Genomic DNA, 12408 nt, shown 5'->3' with positions numbered 1-12408 from the left:
ACTGCTGCACCTATCAGGTGCAAACAGGTATCCTTAATTCCCTGCCTGGCAAACCTGGGTGGGTCTCCCCCACCAGAGACAGGAAGACCTCCCACAAAGAGGACTCCAGATTTCTACAAGCCAACTCCCTCACAATGCTAAAGATGAAGAAGAAAAAAAAAAAAAATGCCTCCTTCATGGAGCCAAAGGTCACGCTCCAGGGACAGCTGCTGCAGTATGGTAATAAACAGAGAATAGATATGCGGTTCTTTCAATTTCTCCACTTCCCCAAAAATGCCAAGTGTTTCCGAGTACTAGGAGTCTATTTATGTCTACCCCACAGCTAGAATCGGGTCGTCACTGGTGCTTTGGACAAAATTCAGAACTTCTGTTCTGTTCCACTCTGACAAGAAACAGGCGCAAGTCCCCATTTGGCATTCCACTAGCACAGATGATATTACTGTTGAACTGCTGATCGCATGCCCTGTGATTATACTCTTTCCTTGCAAACCTTGCTGTGAATTGTCCTTGTAATAATGAAGTAAGGAAACAGGATGTGTTTTTTCAGCTAGCCTTACCTTGCGTATGAGGCTTGGATGAACAGCCTAGCTACCACAGGTACCCCCTTTCCCAACCCCAAATCAAGCCAGGCGGGTCACAACAAACATGCTGAGCAGCCCCACCAAAGTGGGGCCAGGAACTTAAGCTTCTCCTTGCTAGTCGATACATAACCTAATACAAAACACCGGCACATCAAGAAAGTATTGAGTACTTATGATCTGTCACCATTAAAAACCCGTGTTAGAACACCGACGTATACTTAAACTAGAAAAATTAAAAAGCACCATTAACTTGACCTAATACATTGCAGTATTGCTTCTCCTTGTGGGTAACACAGCCATCAGAAACAGCTGGACACAATCCCCCCAGGCAGCTCACCAGCAGCTCAGGCAATCACTTTACCACTGAAACTGTTACATGTGGCTGCAATGGTGTATTTAAAATTATAAACAAAATACTTATTTTCTCAATTTAACAAAGGTTGATGGGTGCATTATCAGATGTAGGCATATTGCTTCAAATAACAGCACTGCGATGTCTCGCATTTTTATTTTTTAACCATTATCAATGTTACCTACCTTTTTAACTGGCATAGTCTGTAGTTTCTAAAAGCAGAAGAAAGATGAGGGCATGACTTTCTTTGCTAAATAGGGAAATACAAGCTATCTGCAAGCACATTTTATGCTAATATAATCATCCATGCTATGTACAAGAGGAAAACTGTGTTGCTTTATCTGTACAATAAATACAAACAAGCAATACAACCGGTTTGCCTACACAAAGCACAAGATACAGCTTAGTATTTTTGTGACTGATGGCCATAATGTTTTAAACTACACACACGCCCGCACTACTGCATATAATCACACACCTGACTTGACTTTGTACAACTTTTGTTTATTTATGGAGCTTTTTCTCATCTTCCTAATATTAAGAGTTTAACTGTCAGTAAACACAAGGCAAAACTGTCCAAGTCTCCTGTTCCTGTTTAAGGCAAGTATACACACTTTGCCTTAAAAACTGCTCTAGAACTATGACTAATACAAAATGAAGCTGCTTTTCTAGAAAAAAACAACCAACTGCTTTAGAACTATGACTATAAGGAGATGAAGCTGATTTTCCCGTCACCCCACTCTTTCCTATTCAGCCTCTTGAGCACTACCACATAAAATGATGACCAATATGACCAAAAAATTAATAATATCATGTTGCCCTTCTTTAGCAAATAGTCACTTGGCATCCAGGATCAAAATTAGCAATTTTCCAGGACTCTGTAATTCAAATAAATATCCTACTCACAAAATGGATAGAGGATTAACTTAGAAGTATGACTACAGGAGTCAAGGAGTAATAGTGAAAGTAAAAGGTCTATCTTTTTCTTTAAGCATTCTTAAAATGCTGGGAATATCAGAATGACTTTTTTTTTTTTTAATGTATATGCGTTAAGCTGCTGACGTGTGGAAAGTGAACTTTCAAGCCTCACTCACCTTTACTTCAATAGTTTCATATGCCAGATGTTTGCAGGTGTTTCTAGGTAGCTGGGCCTACTAGAAAGCTCACTGCTACTTTTGTCCCAACTTGTTCCTCTGCTAAAAATATGTAACAACATTCCTTGCTGTCTTATTAATAACTGTAATACAATATAAAGTTAATATTAATGTAATGCAATCCAGGTGGTGTGGAAAGTGATGACAGAGGTATAGTAGCTGGCACTCTTTCCTGTGAGCCGGTAATAAAGTAGTATCTTAGCATAGGGGTACAGCCTACTGAAACACTGCTTACCAAAGAAGGTGTATAGCCCCAGCCCAGACCACTCAGGGTCACTGAAAAATACATGATACTTTCAGACTAGAGGTACCAACCTGTCCTGGCAGAATTATGGCCTACAAAGAGGACTGAAAAGCAAAGTAGCACCACAGGTGCTATGATGGATGAGTGACTTACAGCCCTACTGCCTTGCATACAGTTGCACAAAGGATGTAGTATTCTTCCTCAAAACCCACTGAGTGAGATCAAACAGAAAGAAAAGGAACTCTTACTTAAACCCTAATGACTGGTAAGATAAGATGGCTGGGCAAGCAGTGGAAACAGAAAACTCTTCTTGAAAGTTTTTAGAACTTCTGTTCTCATTTTGGACAGCACACGAACAAAAGGAAATTGCAACATGCCAGTTTCCCCGTCTTTTTCTGACCATTCCTCCACCAACGTACAGAATGAAACAGTTTTCATCTCTTGCTAACTGAAACCATTAGCAACCTTCATACAACAATTTTGAAAGGATTGGAAGAAAGGAGGTATCTACAACTGGTTTTGAAAGAAAACATCCAAATTTTTAACTGTAAGCACAAGACCTGGGGTACAATAACAGGAAGGTCTAACTTCTTCCTATTCATCTCCTTTGTTTGATACCAAACCTCCAGTAAACACATGGTGATGCAAGTTTTCAGAGGCTCCATCTGACCAATCTGTTATTTCAATTCAGCAGCACCTAGAGAATTACCAGCACACTCACTCCCGCAGTTCTTTACACAGAGCTCCATGAAGACTCTTGAGCTATGAGCAGCCAAATTGAGAGACCTGTGAGTGACAAGTGTCAAATTCAGGAATTAGTTCTCCAGGACAGGTCTGCCCCCCTGCTTTTACAGTACAGCTTTTAAGCCTGCATCAAGCAACCGAACTGAACTATAATCTGCCCAAACTATAACTTGCCCAGTTATAAGCTTGTCAGAAGAACCTTGTGAGAACTTCAAAGACCTCTGACATTAAACTGCCAGAGATAAAGCCCAGCATTTGACAGTTACTTTGTATCTGGTGTACAGGTATCTCTGCTCCTTTGATGGCCCACACCACAGAAGACAATAAGCTGCTGGAGATTGGAACACTTTTCACAGCTGTGCTTTTGGGCAGGTGTTTATACTCCCCCAGGAGAGTGTGTTTCACACAAGACTCCTATGTAGTTCGTGCTTTCCAGTCAGAAGACAGAGCTGGGTCCTACTCCCCTGCCCTTCCCTAGAAAGTTCAAGCACACAAGGCCACTACAGCACAAATCTCTTGAACCACGGGCTTTTGTCGGCCGCAGAAATACAAGATCCAGAACACTTCAGAAACCTGCTGGAAATAACCATTGTGTTAAATCTTCTCTTCTCTTGAAGGATAAAAAATGGCCAATGTCCACCTGCCTCAGGGAGAATTTGAAAGCCCTAGGCATCTTAATAGCCTTCAACTGAAATATTCCCCAGTCCTCAGCAACAACACTTTCAGAAGACATAAGCCAATTTCCCCTATCTGTGGCTTCATTTTCCCTGGGACAGTGAAGATATTCCAGTTTCCATTTTCTGTTCTTCAGCTCCCATGAATAGCATAATGACTAAAAGATGCTCTCTTCAGAAAACAGCTGCTCTATTTACCGCTACCTCCAGAAGGATCAGGAAATAAACCATCCTCTCTTCTGCGTAGCTTCTGTGCACCAAGGCATTTAGTAATGCCACTGTGGTTCAAGGAAACTCAGGGAAAAGGAGCCAGTTGGTACATTTGCTGTTCTCAGAAAACCTGAGGTTGATGCCAGTATATAGCCTGGCACTAAGTTCAATGCCAGAACTGAGCTCCATGCGAGGACATGACCCCGTGGCACAGCCTCTGGTACCAGTTTTCATCACACCATGCCCAGAGTCAGCCCTGGCTTTAATCTAGGGCTAAATCACAGCAGCTGAACATGGAAATCTGTATGGTTTCTCTATGAATGAAACTCCCAGATCCCTCTAGTTCTCATTGCATTTATTTGCTTGTATCACTGTTTCTTGAATGACACTGTTCCTAATTACAAATTCTTGGAAGAGATTTAAGCACGGAAGTTGTCTTCAGTTTTCTCAGAGGGAACAGGAGGTCAAAACAACTATTCTTATCGCACTGTATCTTCCCTTTCCATCATGACCACCAGTACACCATATACACTGTGAGATTTTTTTGTTGTTTTCCATTATTACACAAAGTATTTCAATTACATTTTCTCAATAAATTAGACAGTGTGATTTCCCATATTATTGCAAATGTGTATTTCTTACAGAACTGCCCCAACACTGAACAGTACTGTAGGATGTGAAAACATAGTATGACAACATACTCAGCATGCTGTAATTAGATGAATAAGTTACAATGAAGATGATCTCTAAAAAAAGCATACCACTTGACATTGACTATATATATATATATATATCTCCACTCTCCTGAATGACCCTGTGTCAGCAAGTCATAAGTATCAAGTAACTTAAAGCAATTCAAAACCAACAAACCCAACGTACCAAATTAGATTCAAATCACATTATTGGCACTGGGCCTGAGCCACAAATTTAGATCCAGTTCTGAATTTTCCCAAGGTTCACAGAAATAGGCAAAAGGGACATCTGAATTCAGAGTCCAGACTAGATACAGTTTTTGTTCATACAACAAACAGTAAGAGAGCCCTAAAATCCTCAGAAACAAAGCAGTAAAGACTAAATCCAAAATGGCACATTGGGCAGTCAGATCAATAAAAGCAACTAGCAGAAGTTCTACAATGTGGATGAGTTACTCAGCAAGAATGTGTAGATGTGGCTAAAAATCTCATAACAGAATTTATGGTACTTCATTGCATCAACAACTAAGATGGCATTGCACCATCTAGCACCGAGGAACCTGAACCCATGGGGGATATCCAAGGTAAACATTTCCCACAGCAGTGCCACGGGGAAATGGGGCTCAGTTCAGTCTGCGGGCATGCCACACACACAAAACAGAACTGAGTGCAACCCAGGATACAGCAAGCTGCTCCATCCAGATACAGATGTAACAAAAGATGTGCGCACAGACAGAAGTCGGGGGGGGGGGGGGGCAAAATGAGGAGGAGGAAGTTGGAATTAGTCAACTAATTCCAAATGAAAAAAGGATTGAAGACACCTTTCTTGTCAGTTTTCTCTGTCAACTGGTTTAGGTGCTCCACCTCATCCAAATGCTTGCTGCACTCAGGGCAGTAAAGCCCATCCTGGCCAGTGTTCATGGAACTTGATCACCTAACAAACCCAACATATGAAATCAAGAGTTGTACTTCAAGAAAACTGGGCTAAATGAATGGTGCCCTTTGCAGTCAAGCTATAACATTTGTTGGTTACAAAATAAAACTATCAACAACATACAGCAACAGGTCAGGATGTCAAAGCATTTTTCTTTTGAGTTTTAAATGTTTTTCTTAATAATTGTTTATAATATTTAACTTACAATGACTTGCAATGCACAAGTTATTTTAACTACAAAAATACCATTGTCACTACAAATTTCAACTGGGTAATGGTGAAATCTGACACCCACTGAAGTGAGCTGGTACTAACTTCACTCTCTCAAGTACATCCCACAGCAGTACATTGTCTATGAGATGTACAAACCAGTGATTTGAAAGCAGCAAGTTGGCAGCACTGTTCAGAGAATAAGTGAGTGTTCATCCCAGGCAAAAGATGATAACTTAAAAACTGATGAAAGAAAACTAGCACTGATCATTTGAACTCACTGGCAGAAAGGCCACAAGATTTCAGGAATGATTCAGACATCAGCATTACTATGTATTTGAGCTATAAACTCTTAAACCTACTCCAAGATATTTTGCTTTAGACACCATCAAGATACTAAATGAAACATCAATCCATTAGCTCACTAATTTTCAAAGTAATTAAACAATGAAGACCCAAATGTGTCAACATGAACTGACACCTGAATTTCAACCTATGCTCTGCTTTGACGGCCGCATTCCTCTGGGATCACAAAGTTTGTCCTGATCTCTGGGAGAAATGGAGCAAAATCTTCTATAGACCAGGTGAATACAGTCTTGAGGAAAAGCTACAGAAAGAATATCCCCACCTCCAAAAAAGAAAATGGAAAAAGCCTGTGCTTAAAAAGCAACACAACTAATTAGCTCTACAAAATCACATACACAAAGATGTAATGCCAAACACAGAAAGCAACTGCAAGTGCACACAAAGAACTAAGCTTTCAATGTAACTAGTAAAGGTAAACAAGTCTAATCAAGCTTTTCTTTTTTTTTTTTTTTTTCCTCTCCTTTTTAGAAGGCCAAGAGGCCAACCAAGGCACTCTGGAAGAGGCCCTGGTTCTGCAAACACAAAGGTAACTGTAACCATATAAGCAGATTCCAATGAGCCTGCCCACATCATTACAACTGCAGAAACAAAACGCTTGCAGGAATCAGAACCTCAGATCAAGTCACTGGGCCAGGACTCTTGCCTTTAGCAGAGTAGCTATCTTTCAAGAGCCAGGTTTACAGCACCTCTAGATAATCAGGCCATCTTTCAACCAAAGTCTGCAAGCCCAGTTTCCAAACAATCAAACTTGATAAACACACTGCACACTGAAACACAGGGCAGGAGTTAAACACATAGAAGTGGCCATGGATTGTAGGTGGTTCCTAAGACACTAAATGGGGAAAGGAAGGGGATAAGGGTAGTAGGGGGTGGTTCGGTATTAAAAGCAAAGTAAACACAAAGCACAGTGTAATACCCTTGAAAATCAGGCTGAATTAACTGTAAATCCAGATTTTAAACTATCTCTTTATTTACTTCATTAGGTGTCGGAATCCTTCCTGCCCTTCTTTTAATTAGCTCTGACTCCCAAAAAAAAATAGCCTCCCTTGAAAACAATGGGACCAGTCTCTGAATTGGGGACAACTGAGCACATGAAAACAGAATTGACCCAGCACACCAAGAGCTTCCAAAGGTTTTGCGCGCCAGGCAGAGCTCTGTTCGCTGGATGCTGTATCCTTGGCAACTATTATGCAAGAAACCCTTCTACAAATGCAAAACTTCTGTCTGCTCCAAGAGCTTTTCTCTGAAATACTTTTATGGGGGTTTGGATATCCTTAAATCTAAGGGCACACACAGCTCTTTGTCATCTTCCCGCAAGCTCCCAAGAGCAAGATAGAATACAACAAATGATGTCAAGAGAGTATTTTCTTCCCACTTCATCAGACAGCAAATAAAAGTTTTACAACTTTAACTTTGTTTTCTTCTGGGAAGAAAAAATAAGTGGACATTTTCCTTTTTTTCTTTGGTGCACTCTGCAGAACTAATGTGCAGATGCAAGATAATAATGAAAGGACATTATTATTATGTCAATCAATGGCACTGCTTTCAAAACTGAAAACTCAAGGATCATGCCCGGGTGCCTGACTTCAAGGGCAGAACTGCAGATGCCAGCACATGTATTAGAAGAAGTATGCAAGAAGAGATAGTCAAGATTCGTCAAAGGCCATGGCAGTAACATGCTGCAGTTCTTGGCAGGAGGCACTAGTAGCACCAATTGTTTCAAGGGCAGCAGACACGCTGCTGTTTTTACCAAAGCCCTAGCTGTAGCTGCGGAGCTCATTAAACCTCACCACAGCAGAGATCGGATCCTGCCTGCGCACCCGTGCTCCTCACATCTCGGCTGTCCTCAAACAACACGTTATTCCTGAGTATCCCCAGATATTCAGACATCGCTACCGAGGGACACTCATGTAGCATTTAATACCCAACGAGGGCTTTGGTTTGGTGAGCCTTCTTTTCTCCTGAGCAAAACCGTACAGCAGCTACAGCTAACCAGAGGTGGTAGCTGCCCCTGAAGGCGTTTGGGAACGCAGGAGCGCAGCGGTGGGAGCCCCCCCTTGGCGTCCCCCCCGGGACTTAGGAGAATACTTATACTGCCGGACCGAGGGATAGCGCCGGTGGGGCAGAAGCCAGTGGGACACGGGGACCGGCAGGGCAGCCCCTCTGCCGGGAGCCCTTCCCGCGCAGCCCCCTCGGGCTGCGAGCCCCGGCTGCCTCCGCGCAAGGTCCGAGGCCGTTCTCACCGCCACCGGGCTCCGGCGACTAAGCCGCTGCCCTTCGCCCGATGCCCCCCACACACACCCCCTTCTCTCCCCTCCCGCGGTACCTTCTGCGGGGCGCGGAGGAGGCGGTGCACCCCGGCCAGCTGTGTGGCGAGCGGGATGTCCTCCCGGAACGTGTACAGCGGAGGCCGGGTGGGCTCGGGGAAGTTGGTGCTATTGAAGGGGTCTGTGTCATCCAGCAGCTGTACCCGGCACACCAGCGTGGCCATGGCGCATCCATCCACCGCCGCGGCGGCGGCGCGGACGGCGGGACCGGCACCCCCAAGTCACCGACACCGAGGTGCTGCCCACCGCCGGCTGCAAGCGGCACTCGTTCCCTTCCAGCCGCAGCAGCAGCAGCCTGGCTGGCCCGCCGGCCGGCAGCCTATCGGCTCCCGAGCGAGCGCCAGCCGCCTCACAGCCGCCGAACCTCAGGGAGACGGCCCATAGCCCCCTTCCCCGCTGGGATCCAAGAGTGCGGGCACGCTTCAGGCCGAAGAAGGAGCAGGCGGTGCCGGAGCCGCTGGGCGCGGGCAGAACAGCGGCGGCAGCAGCAGCAGCAACTCCTCCATGCCCAGCCGCTGCGCGCCGAGCGGGCAGCGGGACTGCCGCCGCAGGCACACGCACACCGGCAGCACCGGGCGGAGGCCGCCAGTGCCCCCTCCCGGCCACAGGCGGCGGCGCCGCCCCCAGGGGCGCCCAGGCGGCTCCCATCTCCTCCCGGCCTGAGGAGACCTCCCATCACCGGACAGGAAGGATGATCCTCCCGGAATGCTCAGCAGGCCGGACCGTTAACCTCTCCTGCAGCGGCAGGGGAGAGGGAGGGAAGGAGCGTCCCCGAGCAGCGCCTCTCCCTTTCCCTCGGAGGGCTGAGATGTTCGCTTTAGGGCTGAATAACGGCTGCTGGGGGGAGAGGGGCTGCTGGGATCAGCGCACAGAGGGGATGCGCAGGGTCACTCCCCTCCTTTAGAAGTATGCTTGTACCTTGCTGTCACAGACACCTCAAGTGTCCTAAATCTTTAGTGTAATATTTACACAGTTTCAAAAAGCAGCTTAAAAAAAAAAAAATGTTTAGAAGCTGACGTGAAACCTGGGCATTCCACCAGGATTATTAGGTGGGTTTCTCTGTATTTGTACAAAACCCTCTTTGCCATTATGGTTGCATGAACCCAGAGTCCTTTTGGCTTCCCAGCACTTTGGGCCTAGATGGAATCTCTGCGCTGGGCAGGACACACCAGAAGCTGCCAGGTCTCACACTCTGCTGTCCTTTTGCCTTAGGCCTGCTCTCTCCTCACGGGAAGATGTGGATGAAGGCACGGGGCAGGCATAGACCTCAGCATTGCACTGTCCGAGTTGAATATGCACTGTGCTGCCAGGTCTGCAACCCCACCCGTGGGAATCAGGGGTGCACGTGCCCTAGGGCACCCTTAGGGGAGTGGGGTGTAGAAGAGGGACCATGAAATAAGTTACAGGTGAAATACAGAGAATGAAGGGTCTCACTGTTCTGGGGGAATGGCTGCATTTCCACACGCTGAGCATCTACCTACCTAGGAGCATGTGCCATACTTTACAGGGTTTATGATTGCCTATCCTTTGATCCTTCACAGAGAGGGCTGTGGGACAGGAGCACTGTGAGAAACAGGGGATTTATCACAGATATGTGTCTTAAGCAAGAAAGCATGACCTCTAGATCATAGTGTTGGCATGAAGCAACTGTTTCCTCCCAAAATGATTACTGGTTTGGGAGTATTGGTCAGCGCTGGGAGAAAAAGGGGATTTCTGTCCACACGTGATCTGTCCTTCTGTTTCTGTTATTCTGGGGACTAATTTGTCATTATTCAGTTTGGCCAGCAGTTAGGCATATTTTCAGAAAAGAGCATCTATCATAAAGACAGCTTCAGAGTTTCAAGATCCATCTTGACTTTAGCAGTCTTGCCATTTCAGACATTTCACTGCCAATGTATTATCCACTTCTTTCTTCTTTTACCTCAGCTTCGACAAAAAAAAAAAAAAGGGGCCTATGGGTTGTGTCACATCATTTCTCAGCAGCACTCCCTCTCCCTTTCCTTCTTCTCTCCTTTCCCTTTCCCTCTTATTTTTCTTTTCTTTCTCCGCTCTCCTTCTACCTCTCCATTTCCCTCTTCTCACCTTTCTCTTACAAATTTTCATTTATTCAGTGCAGCAGCTAAAACAAGGCAATCGGGCAACTTGCCTCCTTGCTGTCCCCCTGCAGCCTTTTAAGTGAACATTGATGGCTTTCTAAAGACCTTAACACACAGTAAAATTCAAGCAAACAGCAAGATACTGCCTGTCAGAGGTATGTGGCATGAGGCACTATGGGCATTGCATCTGGAAAGACAATCAGATACATCACAAGAACAGTATGTGTGGTTGTCCTACCCCATTCCTCCTCACAGGTATTCACTCCTTCTCCGAGTGAGAGAGAGCATTTTCCTCAGTCACACAGAACAAAATCAGCATTCAGGAGCTCTGGGAATCCAGGCTGTTGTCCTTCTGCCTTCAGTCGTATCATGGAGTAGCGAGTCCCCCTCCTGGAGTAGGCAACTGAGATGGGCTGTGTTACTTACTGACCTTGGGATCCTTAAGTCCATCCCACAAGCGCTTTCCAAAATTCAAAGCCTGTACACGATCAAGTAAAGTTCACAGTTTTAAGCTCCTAAGTTCATTCTACAAAAAAAAAAAAAAAAGGGGGGGGGGGAAATCCTTCACATGCACACATTTTTCAGGAATGAAACATAACTTAGGAGTTTTCAATTAGGGTTGATTTATTCTTCTTAACTCATCCCAATATTGGCATTACTTAAAAATACATTGTTGAAGGAGTTCAGATGCTGTGTCAAGCTTAAATTTGAATTTCATTATTGTTGAAACCTGAATGTTGAAATAACATAGTTTTTTGTCTTTAATTTCCCCTTTTTTATTAAAAATAAAAATTTATTTTTGATGGAAAGTTATTGAAAGCATATTCTCTAACCCAAGGACCACCCAGACACAATGTAAATATGTATTTAAGCAGTTTTAAAAAATGATACTATGTACTGGAGCAATTGGAATAGCTCCACAGGATTATTAGTTTTTTCCTGTATAACATCATGTCAATACAAATCTAGATGCATGATCATAAGATTACAGTGTAAGCATGTGAAGTGGCCCATCCTTTATCTTCTTTATCCCTCTCTGTCAGACAACTTGAAGTGCTTTCCAAATTTCATTCTTTCAACTTCAAGCCAATTTTAGTTATGGGAGAACAAAAGCAATTTTACCTTCCATGATTTATTTATTTAACATTAATAAAGCTGGAAAATAGCAGTCTGTTGGTAACAGTAATCAAAATGGGCTTGCAAACCACTGGAATTAAAGCATGGTAAGGAAAGTGCTGACAGATCCTTTACTGTAGTGATGGGAACAGTATTTCTGCCTTATCCACACTATAACCTGTAAATAACGTTTCATTCTCATAGTGAAGTGTGGAGCGTGATTTATCTTCATTGTTAGCGTGGACAGGCAAATAACCTAACACACTTCTCAAAATAATGGTGTGCAAGTGAAATCCAGTCTGTCATGAGACCAAGAATAACAATGTGGATTTCAGCCTCTTTCATCCAAGGATCTCAAAGCTCTTTGCTGCCGTTAAATATTGCCTACTTATTCCTGCCCCACAGATGGGGAAACTGAGGAACTGGCAGATCAAGAATACAACTCTAATATGATACTTTTGTTTACAAAAATGGTTTTCTACTGTATGCAGTAGGAACTGAACTGCATATCATACAACTGGATCGCAGAAAATGTCCACAGAAGAGCCTAACTTAACAGGAAACTTTTACTTTGGGAGCTAAGGACTCGTGATGGCCCCCAAGATTGTCCGTGGTCTGAATCAAAACTTAATTGGGTGATCACACATTCAATTTGTTTCTTATTGAAAATTGTTCTCTTTGGTGGCTGGTAAATACTGTATATGAAGT

At 44.1% G+C, this 12408-nt stretch overlaps 1 protein-coding gene across 14 annotated transcripts in view; it reads right to left on the bottom strand.

The window, feature by feature from the left end:
- FHOD3 (formin homology 2 domain containing 3) overlaps positions 1-9028 on the bottom strand; it is a 373808-nt gene extending 364780 nt beyond the window's left edge. For all 14 annotated transcript variants that reach the window (XM_062610938.1, XM_062610941.1, XM_062610937.1 and 11 more), the window contains exon 1: positions 8488-9028. In XM_062610938.1, the coding sequence (XP_062466922.1) occupies positions 8488-8652 (165 nt within the window). In that variant the 5' untranslated portion in view covers positions 8653-9028. The remainder of the gene's footprint in view (positions 1-8487) is intronic.
- Positions 9029-12408: the final 3380 nt, after the last annotated feature.

Source organism: Pezoporus occidentalis, unplaced genomic scaffold (assembly GCF_034315485.1).
Source record: "Pezoporus occidentalis ecotype Australia unplaced genomic scaffold, CSIRO_AGI_Poc_V1 ctg15, whole genome shotgun sequence".
In the NCBI taxonomy this organism is placed as follows: Eukaryota; Metazoa; Chordata; class Aves; order Psittaciformes; family Psittacidae; genus Pezoporus; species Pezoporus occidentalis.
Note: the sequence above shows the minus strand (reverse complement) of the source record. Positions and strands in the feature narration are given on the sequence as shown.